Source organism: Phyllobates terribilis, unplaced genomic scaffold (assembly GCF_046119375.1).
Source record: "Phyllobates terribilis strain yellow unplaced genomic scaffold, ASM4611937v1 Scaffold_5__5_contigs__length_657084704, whole genome shotgun sequence".
NCBI lineage: Eukaryota > Metazoa > Chordata > Amphibia > Anura > Dendrobatidae > Phyllobates > Phyllobates terribilis.
Window position 1 is genome coordinate 107,752,982 of NW_027362765.1, and position 16,042 is coordinate 107,769,023.

The 16,042-nt window shown below is 41.5% G+C and overlaps 1 protein-coding gene across 3 annotated transcripts in view; it reads right to left on the minus strand.

Annotated features, from left to right (window-relative positions):
- ATP9A (ATPase phospholipid transporting 9A (putative)) overlaps positions 1-16,042 on the minus strand; it is a 133,905-nt gene that overhangs the window by 35,480 nt on the left and 82,383 nt on the right. For all 3 annotated transcript variants that reach the window (XM_073682737.1, XM_073682738.1, XM_073682739.1), the window contains exons 16-22: positions 14,778-14,870; positions 10,263-10,346; positions 7,763-7,933; positions 4,539-4,637; positions 4,364-4,453; positions 1,892-2,036; positions 436-500 (exon numbers count right to left, since the gene is read on the minus strand). In XM_073682737.1, the coding sequence (XP_073538838.1) occupies positions 436-500; positions 1,892-2,036; positions 4,364-4,453; positions 4,539-4,637; positions 7,763-7,933; positions 10,263-10,346; positions 14,778-14,870 (747 nt within the window). The remainder of the gene's footprint in view (positions 1-435; positions 501-1,891; positions 2,037-4,363; positions 4,454-4,538; positions 4,638-7,762; positions 7,934-10,262; positions 10,347-14,777; positions 14,871-16,042) is intronic.

Consider the following 16,042-nt stretch of genomic DNA (forward strand, 5'->3'; position numbering starts at 1 on the left):
TAGCACTGTGTACTTACAATTGCTCATTTTGACTTTCTACCCAATTAATTCATCTCTTTTCCATTAGGTCTATGACATCACATGATTAAAAACTGATTAACTGAATCCTTCCAAGCTCTGTGTAGAAACAGGAGGTCAATTTTCTCTGCGCAAGTCATGGGTCACTGCAAAAGTCTATGGCAGGAGAGAGGGGGGAGCAGCTGGGTCAGGAGTTGAAGAGGGGAATGATAAATACAGGGACAAGAAACTTCCTGTTTCTACACAGCGCAGAGAAAAGAGAAGAAGTAGCTGGGTAGAAAGGTAAAATGAGCAATTGCAAGTACTCAGTGCTATATAATATGATGATTGCAATGTATTAAGAGGATAAAATCTTTGATGGGATTGCTTCTTTAAACAATTAATTATTACATGTTTTAGTTTACAAAGACCGCTCACCTTCCCCTCAACTCCCACCCCGCAATCTGCTTCCTGGATCATGCTGACGTCATTCCCACCGTCACCTGGAAGACAAACCACGTAAAGAAGAGGATGAAGTAACTACAGGACAACGTCCTTATTATTCAGGATATTATTCTGAACCTTTTAATATATTCTTTGAATTTCTCACTGTTTTATTTTCTATGCTGGATATACTATTGGACTGAATGAGTTCTATAACTGGAACCTTTCTAATTAACGCTCTAATATTATAAACCCGGTTGTAGTCTGCAGGAGTATTCAGTCTCAGCTATATAAACAAGAATAAAATAAAATAAAAAAATAAAGTGTAACATGTTGCAAAACTTTATACGATTATTCCGTTATCTTGATGTACATCCCATTATTCAGCCTCAGATTAGAGGGGTTGTCTACCTTTCCTAATTTTTTTTTTTTTTTACTTATAGGTGTTGTCCGGCCTTAGGGTACAAGGCTGCAGTCACTCTTTCTGTTTGCAAACTTGTGAATCCTATCAGAGAGCAAAGTGCGTAGTGTCAGGATTTTCTGGTACCGGCTCCGGGTGAGTGACCGCAAAAATGTGATTTGCATGCGGTCACGTGCCAACTAGACGTGTGTGGCCTCGCTCAATGTAAGTGAATTGAGAGAGACTGGACAAGTTTAGTCGGATAGTGTCTGGAAGTGTGCAAATCACATTCTCGTGGTCACATGACCGTCCTCTCTCCGTGCGTGCGCTGTGAGGATCACAAGTCTGCAGTCACAAAGAGAAACTGCAGACTAGTACCCAAAAGTCAAACAAGCCCTTCAAATGCATGCAATTGGGGCTAAAAATAATGTGTGCGATTGTTTTTTTCGCATCGTTTGCTTTCTATCGCCTTTGCGTTGCACTGTCTATTGCTGGCTGCTGAATGAGCTAACTGAGAATCTGCCAGTCAGTCCTCTATTACACTCTGAATAAGAGTTCGTAACTCTTATTTTTCTGAGCTCCAGTCAGCCCTTTTTTGACCACAGACCACATCAAAGTTGAATGTCCAGGTATATAAAAAGCCTGCGAAAGCCAAACGGTGCAACATTTTTAATGAAACCAAATGCCAGAAATGATTTTCAGCCCCAAATACATGCATCTGTGGAGAAAGAAAGAAAAATTATCCCCAAAAGTGGATGACTTTTTAAAGGGTGGAAGTTGTGCAAACCATGAACCTAGACAGCAGTGGAAGGTGTGCATGGCGTGTGTCAGACATGAAGGTGCTGTGCATCTCCCCTGATTCGGTGTCTGTCCTGAGACACTTTGCTTTACCAGTGATAACAGATGAGGGTTCAGACTTGGCGTGTTCTCATTTTATTTTTCAGAGAGAAACAGAACTAAGATGGCATTGTAGGATGTGATACTGAGACGCCCCTAATGCAGCACAAAGGGGAGGATACAAGGTGCGACAATTATAGGACATGCACTTACCCACAGCGCAGGTGAGTTTTCCTGTCCGTTCTTGCAGGAGTCGCACAATTTGCGCTTTCTGAGTGGGGGCACAGCGGCAGCAAACGACAGCCGGACACTGACAGGCCAATTCCATGAATTCGTACTCGTAATATTTCAGACATACCTGATTCATGAGCAAATGAGAAGAGAATAATCAGAATATAAAAGGTTTGTGTTATGGGAGATGGGTACAAAAAGAGCCCAATCACACATGTAGGTTATGTCACTGGGGTCATTGTATTTTATTATTATTTTTTGTTTCATTTTTTTAAATGAAAAATCAAGATTTCATTCTTTTGGAATGAAGCAAAGATATTTTATTTATACATTTTCTATTTCTATTTATTTTTTAAGACAAACACCATTAAAAAAAACGCCATGAAACGGCTCGATTTTAGAATAAAGGGGTTATTCATTTTTTACTGTGGGCCTAAGAAGTAACAAGCAGGTCGTTGCTAACTACTTGCTTGTTCTGCTGGCACAGAGGAGTCACTTACTGCTTCTACCTGCAATTCTAACTCTTCTACTGACATCACATTGACAGAACAGCAGCTTCTCTTTTGCTCTGTTGATGGGGCCTGGCTGCCGACGTCATGCTAATTGACAGCTGGCTCCCCGCTGTATAACTGCGGGGAGCCGGCTGTCAATCAGCATGAAGTCACGCTCTGTTGACAGAGCAGCCCAGAAGAAGAGCTGCTGTGTTGACGTGAAGCAGCCGAATAGTGACCGCTCTGAGCCGGCATTGGACAGAACAAGCAGGTAGTTGCTAACTACAGTAGTTAGGAACTACCTGCCTGTTTTTCGACTCCTAGTATAAAAAATAGTTTAGTCCTGGATAACACCTTTAATGAGTAATCGTCAGTTTCATTTTTATTTCAGAAATTAATATCACACATGAAGATAAGAAACTTTGTAATGTGTCTTATCAGAGAAGTCTGCTTCTTTCTCACACTGGATTTAGCTTTCACTCTCAATTCATGGAAAAAATCTGAGAAGACAGACTTTTACATCACTGAGATAGGAGATGACACTTGGTGCTTTTAAAATTCTATGGAGAAGGGAGGAGCTAGTGAAAATTAGAAACTTTGTAATATATCTTATCAGAAAAATCCACTTCTTTCTTCTCCTGGACTGATCAGTCATTGCCAAAATTCTCAATTCACAGGAAAAATCTGTATTCAGTGAATACACTTTTCCCCATTACTGAGATAGCAGTTGGTGCTCATAAAGTTCTATGGAGAACTGTAACTGTCATTTCAGGAGAATTTGCCGTTTTCTCCATAGAATTTTAAAAGCACCCACTGTCATCTCCTGTCCCTTAAGACAGATTTTCCCATTACTGAGATAGAAGATGGCAGTGGGTGCTTTTAAAATTCTATGGAGGGGAGGAGCTAGAGGCAGAGACAGATACTCTCACTCTCCTGCAAGTTTTCCATAGAACTTTATAAGTACCAACTGTCATCGCCTATGGGAAATGAATACAGATTTTACCCATGAATTGAGAGTGAAAGCTCAACTCAGGAAAAGAAAGAAGCAGATTTCTCTGAGAAGATATATTACAACATTTCTTATTTTTCATTTTTACTATTCATATATGAAAGAAAAATTAAAGCGACGGCGACGCTATAAATGCTGCTTTTGCTGTTTGACAACTACATCTAAAGGGTTAAACTAACGAGGGTTACAGCCCCGTTCCTGCCACCTGTTTTTCGGGTGCATTGACGAGATCAGTCTGCCGAAAACGTGGTGCGAGAACCAGCTCCTGAACATGGCGTACATTTTCATCATGGTCAGTAACAGGTTAATCCCTTTTGACAAAACTCTGCCTCTTCCATTACAATGTGCTATAATGATTACCCGCAAAATATTTAGGGTGAGGGGAGAATTACTTTAAAAAAAAAACCATCCCCTTGCAAAGGAAAAAAAAAATGCGAAAATCCGGGCACGGTAATGTCCATCAAATAGGACTATCACAATGCAAACAGGTTTATTGCTAAATCACTATTGCTCATATAAAGAAACCTGGAAAAAACACATGTATTCGGGGCTAAAAATTATTTTTGCAGTATAGTTTCATCACAAATTTTGGACCATTTGCCATCTATAGCTTCCCTGCTGCACTATGTATTGCTGGCTGCAAACTGAGTTAACTGAGTATCCATCAGTGAACTCACTCTGACAATTTTAAAGACTTTAGAGAGAAGTTGTAGATCTCTTATCTGTCTATTTCTGAGCTCATCTCAGCTGATTGATGCCCACAGACCACATCAAAGAAGAAAGTGAAGGGAAACAAAGCCAAACTGTGCAAAATTTTTAATGAAACCTAAATGCAAAAATAATATTTAGCCGCAAATACATGCACATAAGAAAAATAAATTTGTCCCGAAAGGTGGACACCTATATTAAGGTAAGTGGTCTTTGATCAGACCCTGTGGTCACATTTGTAGGTACCTCTAACGAGTCCCCTGATATAACCAGAGCGCAGTCGTGCTTCCGTCTGAACGCATTCAGCTCTAGATGGGCTTCCCCGCGATTAGTTACCTGCAAAGATAAAAATGGCTGAATATATGAGCGGTCACTACCCTCAGAGATCACTATTCACCATCAGTCTTTCCCGGTTACTCACAGGCCGAAATATGTGGATGTCCTGGTTTCTGGTCACTAGATGAGCATTTTTGGCAGTGCAGGTTGCGGTCTCCAGCTTGTCTCCAGTAAGCATCCAAACCTGTTTGAAAACATTAAATGATTACGTGGCGGAATTTAAGGCGCCTGTATCCCCCCATTAGCCGTCTGCTGAACACTTGTTTGGCCGACAGATCTCCCTCCTAACCTTGTCCCCTCCATACACGCTCATTTCGGCCAAGTATGTATGTGTTTTTAATGAAGAAAGATAAGCAAGTCTGTGCAGAGAATTCTGGAATTCAACATTCTGACCCTTCATTCCCACAGAGTCAAGGGGTTCCCATACAAATTAGATGGTGGTCTGGTCCTGCCAAAATTAGGGCGTTTGGCCAACTTTGCTCTAATGTGTATGACCACCTTTACCTGGTGGGACGCTGAGGAGTAAAAGGAGGATATGTAAATTACTTAGATTTCACCACTTCTGGGGTCTAAGGGGTAACATTTCTCTTTGTGAAAAGTGACAAGCCAAGCCTGGCATGTCAGAGTGAGGAGACTTATAAGCCATGCATGCTCCTCTGGGAAATTAAAAATGCAAGGAAAGCAGCCTGTAGTGTACAGCATAGAGGATTAATTTGTCAGGTTCATGATCATGTATGTAAGATTTCACTATTATATTATATGTATATATATACATACATACACAGACACAGACACACACACACACGTGCATCTCACTAAATTAGAATATCATCAAAAAGTTAATTTATTTCAGTTCTTCAATACAGAAAGTGATACTCATATATTATATAAAGTCATTACAAACAGGACTGTGGAGTCAGTAAGCCAAACCTCCGACTCCTCAATTTCCATGACTCCGACTCCGTCATACATGGCTCATGTTTAAGTGATAAATTTACTGTAGCACAGATTCATCTCAGCTAAAAGTCTAGACCCTTAGATCAGAATAAGACAGACATTTATAGGACATGTCATAACTTTCCCAAATTCTTATGAAAAATATTGCCCACAAACTGCATTGAACTACTGTACCCAATTTATTACATATTTTAGGAGTCAGAGTCGGTCTATTTTATACCGACTCCGACTACACAGCCCTGATTACAAACACAGTGATCTATTTCAAGTGTTTAATTCTGTTAATGTGGATGATTATGGCTTACAGCCAATGAAAACACAAAAGTCATTATCTCAGTAAATTAGAATAATTAACAAAAAACACCTGGAAAGGATTCCTAAGCGTTTAAAAAGGTCCCTTAGTCTGTTTCAGTAGGCTCCACAATCATGGGGAAGACTGATGACTTGACAGATGTCCAGAAGGCAGTCATTGACACACTCCACAAGGTCCCAGAGTTCCAGTTTTCATTTGGAAATCAAGGTCCCAAAGTCTGGAGGAAGAGTGGAGAGGCCACAATCCAAGCTGCTTGAGGTCTAGTGTGAAGTTTCCACAATCAGTGATGGTTTGGGGAGCCATGTCATCTGCTGGTGTAGGTCCACGGTGTTTTATCAAGACCAAAGTCAGCGCAGATGTCTACCATCTTACCATTTTAGAGCACTTCATGCTTCCCTCTGCCGACAAGCTTTTTGGAGATGGAAATGTCATTCTCCAGCAGGACTTGGCACCTGTCCACACTGCCAAAAGTACAAATACCTGGTTTAAAAACAACAGTATCACTGTGCTTGATTGGCCAGCAAACTCACCTGACCTTAACCCCATAGAGAATCTATGGGGTATTGTCAAGAGGAAGATGAGAGACACCAGACCCAACAATGCAGACGAGCTGAAGGCTGCTAACAAAGCAACCTGGGCTTCCATAACACCTCAGCAGTGCCACAGGCTGATCGTCTCCATGCCACGCCGCATTGATGCAGTAATTGATGCAAAAGGAGCCCGACCAAGTATTGAGTGCATTTACTGAATATACATTTCAGTAGCCAACATTTCGGATTTTAAAATAATTTTTCAAGCTGTTATAAAGTATTCTAATTTACTGAGATAATGACTTTTATGTTTTCATTGGCTGTAAGCCATAATCATCAACATTAACAGAAATAAACACTTGAAATAGATCACTCTGTTTGTAATGACTCTATATAATATATGAGTTTCACTTTCTTTTTGATGATATTCTAATTTAGTGAGATGCACCTGTGTGTGTGTAATATATATATATATATATATATATATATATATATATATATATATATATATATATATATACACACACACACACACACATATATACATACATATATACACACACTCACAAAAATATATATTTACATTTTTTTTACATTGTTGGCTGCATCCATCCAGAGAACTCTGAAGGTGACAATTGCTGCAACTTAGTGGTCATTTACCTCAGTAAAGACAGAAATTGGTCAAACCCATTAGTATCTAAAGCCCCCCATAGATCTTAGACCATTTTTTGGTCGTTGCTCTCCCGCTGGTCAGCACACATCGCTGTGTGTGACCAGCGGGAGCAGCGATCAGGCTGGTAACCATGATAAACATCGGGTTACTAGGGGCACACGCGCACCTAGTAACCCGTTGTTTATCATGGTTACGAGCCTGCTAAAGTGAGCGGTAACCTCCCGCTCACTGTAGCAGAGTGGTAACCATGATAAACAACGGGTTACTAGGTGCGCGTGTGCCCCTAGTAACCCGATGTTTATCATGGTTACCAGCCTGCTCCTGCTTCAGCAGACTGGTAACCAGGAGCAGGACATCGTGGAAAGATTCTTTCCACGATGTCGCTGCTCCCCTGATCGTTGGTGAGCCTGCCTGTTTGACAGCTCACCAGCGACCACATAGCGACGCAGCAACGATCCCTGACAGGTCGTATCGTTGTCGGGATCTTTGCAGCGTCGCTAAGTGTGACGGGGCCTTTAGAAAGCTGTTGGACGAACAATGGTTCAGCTATCTCACCCGACTCTCCTCCCATACATAGCTCGCTCCTCCAAGAGCTCCTGTGTTCTCTATGAGACATCCCTGGAGGTGGTTTCTCTCCGGAGAACAATAGGATCGGCAGTCCGAAGTGAGACATGCTGGATCCTTGTCTCCCCTGACAATCTTCAGTCGGGGGCTCCCACAGACATTAAACAGTCAACCAAACCTGTAGACATCACGGTGGGTTCAGCCGACGTTAGTCTAATGTGTATGGGGGGCTTAGGTGAACAAACGTAAACTCCAGCTGTCACCCCTTGTACCTTCATGCCGGCATTTCTTAAAGTCTCCAGGGTGGGTCGGACATCGACTTGCAGTTGATCTTCAACCCCGGTCAGACAGAGCAGCTCCATTTCCATCTCCAAGCTCTCGATCACAGTAGCCACCTTTAATGAGCGGTCGTGGACGCTGAGCTTCGCCTGTACGTACCGAGCCTGGTCACAACACATCAGAAACATATCAGACTGACAGGAGCTGGGTTATATTAATTGAAATGTTATAGAACCAGAGAATAATTGCTCTAATTGTCTTATTAGCTTTTCCACCATAACATTTCTCAAGGAAGGTTCTGGTTCCCATTGCAGATATCCAGCTTGTTTAGGGAGCCTAAGGCTTGGCTCAGAGGGTAAGTGCACACGGTGTCATTTAGATGGTGGTGCAGCCACGAGCTTTCCCAGGTGAAGCCACTGTGGGAAAATGCTGGCAGTAGTTCTTCTGATGTGGCTCCATTGGCGATTTGCCAAAGTTTCACCCTATACTATGAAGTATGGATAGCGGGCGGCTTCTGAGCACAAGTTACCTAAAGAATGAGCATGTCACTTCTTTTAGGCGCTTCAGGGTTTCTGAGCCCCGACACAGTTAAATGACGAAAAATGGACATAACACACAGAAATGTCAAAATGTCATTTCTGTGCATATGTTCCGTCTTTTAATTTTTCAGCTGATCCTCTCCAAAATCCTAAAATACGCTTAAGGTTATGTTCACACATCATTTTTTGGGCATCAATTTTCTGCAGCAAAACCTGATCTTGATGGGCATTTTGCTCAGGATTTTTCTCGAAGTTTTGGTGATTTTTTATGCGTTTTTACCAGCTTTTTTTCCAACTGTCCTTCTGTCTCTTTTTATGCATGTACATAAAGTTCTGTGAAAAAAAGAACCCCGTTCTATTTTGGCATCAAAAACGCTGATACAAATTTTGATGCGTTTTTTCAGCGTTTTTTTGACCACCCATTACTTCCTATGGGTGAAAAAACACTGAAGAAACGCTGAAAGAAGTGACATGCTCATTTTTCCAAAAAAACATGCAAGGCACAAAATCCTGAACAAAAAAAACATGATTTGTGAACAGAGAATTCTGGTTTCTCATAGATTTTGCTGGTACTGCAAAAGGCGGCTGAAAATCTGCATAAAAAAACTGCATCAAAACCCACTGAAAAAAACATGTTGTGTGAACATAGCCTAAAGCACCACTCAAGTGTTGTTTTTTTTACACCGATGGAGTGGTGCTTCTACTGTAAGGTCCCTGACCCCGGTCTTATACTCACCCTCTGGCATCTTCTCCTTTTCTCGGTGGCACTCCGGTCCCGAGTCGCAATTATGTCGCCGCAACTTCTGACTGGCCGGAAGCCAAAAGTTACATCACCAGCTCTCAATGTGAGTCTATGAGAGCCAGAACGGGGGTCTCGTAGACTTGTATTAAGTTGTGACCTCTGGCTTGCTCCAATAAACACTGGAGCCATGCGGCAGGTCACAGACTGCCAGAGACTGACGGGAGAGGTGGCGATAGTAGGTGAAGATGGCGGCAGGTGACTAGAAGACTAGGGTCATGGACCTTAGATTAGAAGCACCAGCGGTAAAATAAAAGAAAAATTCTGGTGTGGTGCTTTAAAAAATGCTTGAAAACGCTTTCTATTCATCTCCAAACTATATTCTGTTAACTGTAGATATAAACTAGTCCGCTGTCCCTACTCTCCACAATTATCTGATCCAACCTTTCCCTTTGCCATTTTCTTTCCTTACCCTTCCCCTCTACCTTTCCTAATTTTTCCTTTTCCTTCTACATCCTTTTCCTCTTGCCCTAACCCTTTTTCTCTTGATTCTTCTTTGGATAGAACTGCTTACTGACTTGTGTAATTGAACAAGTTTTAGATCACTCTGTTATGTTTTATCACATACTGTATTGATTATAACTATAATCCCCTCCCCAAAAATTGTTAAAAAATCCTCCAAATAAAAATATTGTTGATATAGACTAGTGACTGCCTGAAGAATACTCAGGTCACTTCTTTTAGCTGCTTCATGGCTTTCGAAGCTGTACCTGGTCAAAAGTAGCTCCAAATACTGAACACATGTGAACTACAACTCGTTTTGACATTACACTGCATGCATTATTTTTTAAGCATTTTTGAGTTATTTTTCAGGTGGAATCTGCCTGAAAAAGACGCCGTGTGCACATATCCTAAAGAAGGAGTTTTCTCTGAATCAATTTCATCCTTTTCGAACACCTCAAAAATTCTGTTTGCACATAGCCTTACAGGCAATGCTACGTGGGAAAATGTATGCAAATGAGCTCTTCTCCCAAAGGAAGAAAACTCTAGTGCCAGCCATTGTGAGTCAATGTTTGCTACTCTGATTTTTCAAAACTGCCATTCACACAATGCACATTTATGTTTCTTATGGAAAAATTATGGAGTAAAACAGCTAAAAAGTTTTTTTAAAAAAAAACTTTTCTTAATGAGTTGCTTCTGTATTATGAGTCCCACCTCGAAATCCTGATACTGTTCCTCTGTTAGAGACTTCTTTGCCACTACCAGAACCCGGAGTCCTTCTCTTGCCATGTTGCCACACTGGGAAAGAAGAGCCAGAACAGTCATGTTCAGAAGAATTGTCCCATATGACCATGTTAGAGATTTTCCAAAATTACCAAACATTTCTACATTTCTGCTTAATAAAATGATTATTGGGGTCCCCCACGGGGTATTTTACACATCATCACGCTGAAGAATTCACAAGATATGACTCTAAAAAGTCCAGAAAAGTCAACTATGGCATCGCAGAACTAAGCTTTGTCAGCAGTTGCAGATACACCCAGGGCTCAAGGTCCAGCTCCAGGATTTCACTAATTCCCACAAATATCTTACAACAGTCCAGGATTTCCTTAATCATTCACCGGTGAAAATATCTCATTGAAATATGGTTATTATTCCACAAAATAAAATGACCATGACCTGTGCAGTGCCATTTACAAAAGCGTGTAAATCTGCTAAGCTTCTAAGTAACACACAACATCTTAACGGGGTTGTCCAACTTTGGGGACAATATTTTTCTTCTTAGTTAATATATGTACTGTATTTTTAGTTAAAAGTCATTTTTTGTAAAAGAATCTGTGTTGAACTATCACTGGATGTAGAATAAGTTAACTGAGAATCCATGAGTAAGCTCATTCTAAAAAGCCCAACGGAAGAGTTTTTAACTCTTATTTCTGTTTCTGAGCTCATCTCAGCTGATTTATGATCACAGACCACATTAAAAATTGAATGCGCAGCAAAAGAGTGACATTTTTTCCGATGAACCCAACTTGCAAAAAATGATTTTTAAAGCCAAAACATGCACTTATGTAAAAAAAATGACCCCAGATGTGGACAATCACTTTGAATATATTTTTTTACATAATGGAAATTCTGCAACACCGCGCTTCCATTCATTACTTTAAAGATCACTGCTTGCTGTCAGTAAATGGAAACATTTATGGTTGATTCAGGTGGAGTGGATGAGATTTTAACAAATGTGGATATTGACACGTGGCGTGGATTTGAAATACGCACCTTGTCAATCTCTGTCTGGGACCTTTTGCGGACTTGTTGAGGTTTTTCCAAATAAGGTTACTTAACTTACTTTACTTACTTAAGTCAAAATTCACAACAGACCCCATTTGTTGTGGATTTTGCAGCAGATTACCTGTGGAAATAAAAAACTATTGTGACAGAGTCACTGGTGTGATATATGAGGGGAGGTATGTGTCACTCAGGTTGATCTCCTGTGTGAACTGAGATCTACTGAATTTCTGCCAGCATGTTATATGGTGGGGGTTAACTCTTTTAAAGGGTGTGGTTTTACGTGAATGACATAAAGATGGGAGGGACTTCATTCACCATACCTCCCCTCAGGGTGTGGCTGAGTATGGTTTAAATGTTCAGTCCTGTTCTTTTTCTGTGTTGTGGTCTGGAGAGGCAAGGTCTTCAGACTGGGAAAGCTTCAGCTCAGGACAGAGCTGAAGGCTACGACTACACCCTGTTTGGGTGAATTCCACATACATATAGACTGTGCTATCGCTTATCTTTTGATTAGTTGCTGTGTTTATGTTTGCTGGAGTTGCAGGGCTTTATGCCATATAATAAAGCCTGCACAGAAAACCTGGTTCCTGAGGCTACTTCTGGAAGTGGCCGAGCGAGTCGTCTTACCACACTATAGTCACTGATCCTGGTAATGACTTCTTGGTCCCCTGCAAATTTCTGTACAACCCGACCTACTTTAAACATTCGGTCGGTCCTGCTCCTATTCTGCAGCAACGTTCTAAAACTATGTAATTGTGTAGCTACCTAAGTGGGTAGCCGAATGTCATAGACAGCCAGAGTCAACATAGAGAAGACAGAGACGGTTTATTACCATCTTTGCCTTCTCTATGGCTGTATACACAGGTCTAAATAAGCGCTTTGCACACAGTAATAGGAAGCTCTGACGCCGCTTCCTCCTCCATACATAGCGGTCATGTTATCGCTGTGTATAGGGTGGGAACAGGAGCTTCTGGGTCATAGGAGACCCTCACAGCTCTGCTATGCAGTTAGGAGGCTACATTTCCTCTGCAACTGGGGCTAAAATATTAGCCACAGTTATAAAGGAAATAAGATTAAAAAAAAAAAAATTTCAATATTTAATTGCCACCCAAAGGTCTCTTATGATGGCACAATGTGTAGAATACATGAAAAATAAATATAAAAACAGGCAAAAAAAATGCCACTGTCAATATAAATTGCGGTTACTAGCCCCGCCCCCATAAAAAACATGGTCAATATATAAAAATATTTGCTACAAAATGAAGAAAAAAAATATATATATATTTTAGTGGTCCTGTATCATCATAAAAAAAGAACAACACTTATTTCTCTTATTTTTTCCCTGATATTGCTCAATATCAGCAAAAAAAAAAAAAGAATAAGACAGTCACTGTCATAGAAATATTAAGGAAATATTAAGAAAATGTAGCTCTACCCAAGCCGTTCTTTCCTCTTCCTTTATCCAGCATCTGTCTCTGTGCTAATTAGCATGCGCAGGCGAAATGGCTTGTTGGCAGATGCCAGTACAGAGAGAGGTGGGAAACCCAATTAACAGAGACCTGCAATAAATTTACATCTAGCTGAGGAAGATTTAATTCCCAGAGCTTCAAAAGGAATTCAACAGAAATCTTTAGCCGGGCCGGCACCGGCGCAAAATATGGAATATCTGAAGTTCCATACGTCCGATAATGATGGGACCCATATTTTTAGTGGCAGGGTCAGCTAAGGAACAATATGCTTAGTTTCCCGTAGCTGTAAGCCCCTTCGGTGAGCTGTGGCGCAAAAGTACCAGAATAACGGACCGCAGCCAGGTCATGTGTGGTCTGTGGAGAAAGGTAAATTCATAATGAACAATATGGTATCACTTTCGGGCTTCTGCGATCAACCTGCTATAAGTTATCGTAGAAGCCAGCTATTTTGATAAAAATGTAAAGGTATGGTGTCATCCCAGGGGGTGTGTGGGCAGGTCTTCCCCTTTGGCATAAAAAGACCCCACTGAGGATGGGTCAGTATTCATTGTCGGTGGGTATAAATTCTATAAGCAAAGGATCCCGTTCGATAACGATCAAATCAAAGTGGTGCACTCCCTCCTCCAGCTATACTGAATCGTCTCTGCGATCTTAAAGTAAGTCTTCTTTCCTTATTATTTTGTGTAACTGAATATGTATTGTATTGTCTCCTTTTGTAAAACCTTTTGTACATTTTTCCTAAACACTGCCTCCTTTTTGGATTAAATATAAAATTTAATAGTCTTGTTTCTTTTGTTCTGTAATCGTTCCCTCCCCGAAGCCATATGCTACCAGAACGCAGGCGTCCGACCAGGCCTGTATTATATTTCAAACTCAGTCGGTGGTGGCAGTGAATAATTATAATTGGGCTATCGTGAAGCTGGCAGTAACCGTACAGGGGAGTATACACATATTCCATGTGTTGGGATCCGGAAGTGTGTATGCCATACGCTTTCTGCTCGCTTGCTGATAGCTACGTAGTGAGTAATCGGGATCGTGTGCGTGCGAATCCCTGACGAAACCCTGAGAAAGTGACGGCAGCGGTGAGATATTGTGTGATTTCTTCAGTGTCGTCGCGGACATCCCTGACAATTGGTGGCAGTGGTGGGATATTGTGTGATCTCCCCGGTGTCGTCACTGTCGTCCTTGACAGTCACATAAAAATTTCGCCCCATGTATCAAGACAAAATGACGCAAAAATTACTTGAATATCCAAACGAGAAACGGTATAAAGAGCTAAAGAAATGATGTATCAAAAACCCCCAAAATGTGCCTGGTCAGTAACAGGAGTAAATTGTCTGGCCTTGAGCTGGTGAAGAGAGGTCATCAATATCACATCGGAGGGGGGGGGGGTCGACACACGGCATACCCACTAATTAGTTGTTTTAGCTTCCGACAATGTTCAATAACTTTTTATATTTATTAAAATGTTTTGTTACAACAGACCCCTCACCTGTGTAAATTGAACATTATTAGGGCAAGTTTTTAGCCCCTAGGTGTCAATGAAAAGGTTTTCATTAGTTGAAAGCAAGCAGACATTTTTTGCAGAATTGAAACAGCTGGGCTGTAGATTAGTAATGTATAGAATTCTGCATCGTGCAGTGGTTAAAGAGGAGGTATCACCAGGTCAGAAGTGGACAGTTTTTGTTCTTATTTTATTCCTGGTGCTCCTAAATATTAAATTTTTTTTTAATGCGTCATAAGGTTCTAGATATACAGTATGCGCATTTTTATTTAGAGTTAATTTTTATGTTCTTTTACTAGGGGGTGAGACTCACAGAATAATTATGCACAGAGACACCTCAGAGGATCCTCCTTGGTAAAGACCACATCTCTGGAACCATCAGACGGAGTAAAAAAAAAAATACTCAGCGGAGCAACAGTAACATTTGGCTGCTACAAGTGACACAAGAATGGGCTTCACCAGGACACATACCTCCTCCTCCAGCCAGTCATTATACTGCACAATCCCAGCCATCACCACATCTGCTCCCTTCATGTAGAATGTTATCTCTCCGGTGGCATCCTCCTACACGGCAAGGGTTAAAGAATTGAGAATTATTTACCAAGTAGCAAAAGAGTTCAATACAAAATCCTATGAAATATCTTCTATGTTACATGATGGGTATAATGGATCCCCACATACAGAACACCGGCTTTAGATCACATCCCTGTAGATTCTCTGTATGTATGTATGTATGTATGTACAGTACAGACCAAAAGTTTGGACACATCTTCTCATTTGAAGATTTTTCTGTATTTTCATGACTTTGAAAATTGTACATTCACACTGAAGGCATCAAAACTATGAATTAACACATGTGGAATTATATACTTAACAAAAAAGTGTGAAACAACTGAAAATATGTCTTATATTCTAGGTTCTTCAAAGTAGCCACCTTTTGCTTTGATGACTGCTTTGCACACTCTTGGCATTCTCTTGATGAGCTTCAAGAGGTAGTCACCGGAAATGGTCTTCCAAACTGGTCATGCTGAAGGATGTAGCAGGCAGCAGATCGCTCTCCACGGCGTCTCCAGACTCTGTCACGTCTGTCACATGTGCTCAGTGTGAACCTGCTTTCATCTGTGAAGAGCACAGGGCGCCAGTGGCGACTTTGCCAATCCTGGTGTTCTGTGGCAAATGCCAAGCATCCTGCATGGTGTTAGGCTGTGAGCACAACCCCCATCTGTGGACGTCGGGCCCTCATACCACCCTCATGGAGTGGGTTTCTAACAGTTTGTGCAGACACATGCACATTTGTGGCCTGCTGGAGGTCATTTTGCAGGGCTCTGGCAGTGCTCCTCCTGTTCCTCCTTGCACAAAGGCGGAGGTAGCGATCCTGCTGCTGGGGTGTTGCCCTTCTACGGCCCCCTCCACGTCTCCTGGTGTACTGGTCTGTCTCCTGGTAACGCCTCCAGCCTCTGGACACTACGCTGATAGACACAGAAAACCTTCTTGCCACAGCTCGCATTGATGTGCCATCCTGGATGAGCTGCACTGCCTGAGCAACTCACTCAGCCCCCCATCTGACCTATCTATCAACGTCAATGGCTGCTCACTCTCCCCAGTCCGACAAGCTCGCTGCCTTGGGGTAACCTTGGACTCTAACCTCTCCTTCAAATCACATATCCAAGCCCTTTCCACTTCCTGCCGACTCCAACTCAAAAACATCTCCCTTCCAACACTCTTGCACCCCACCA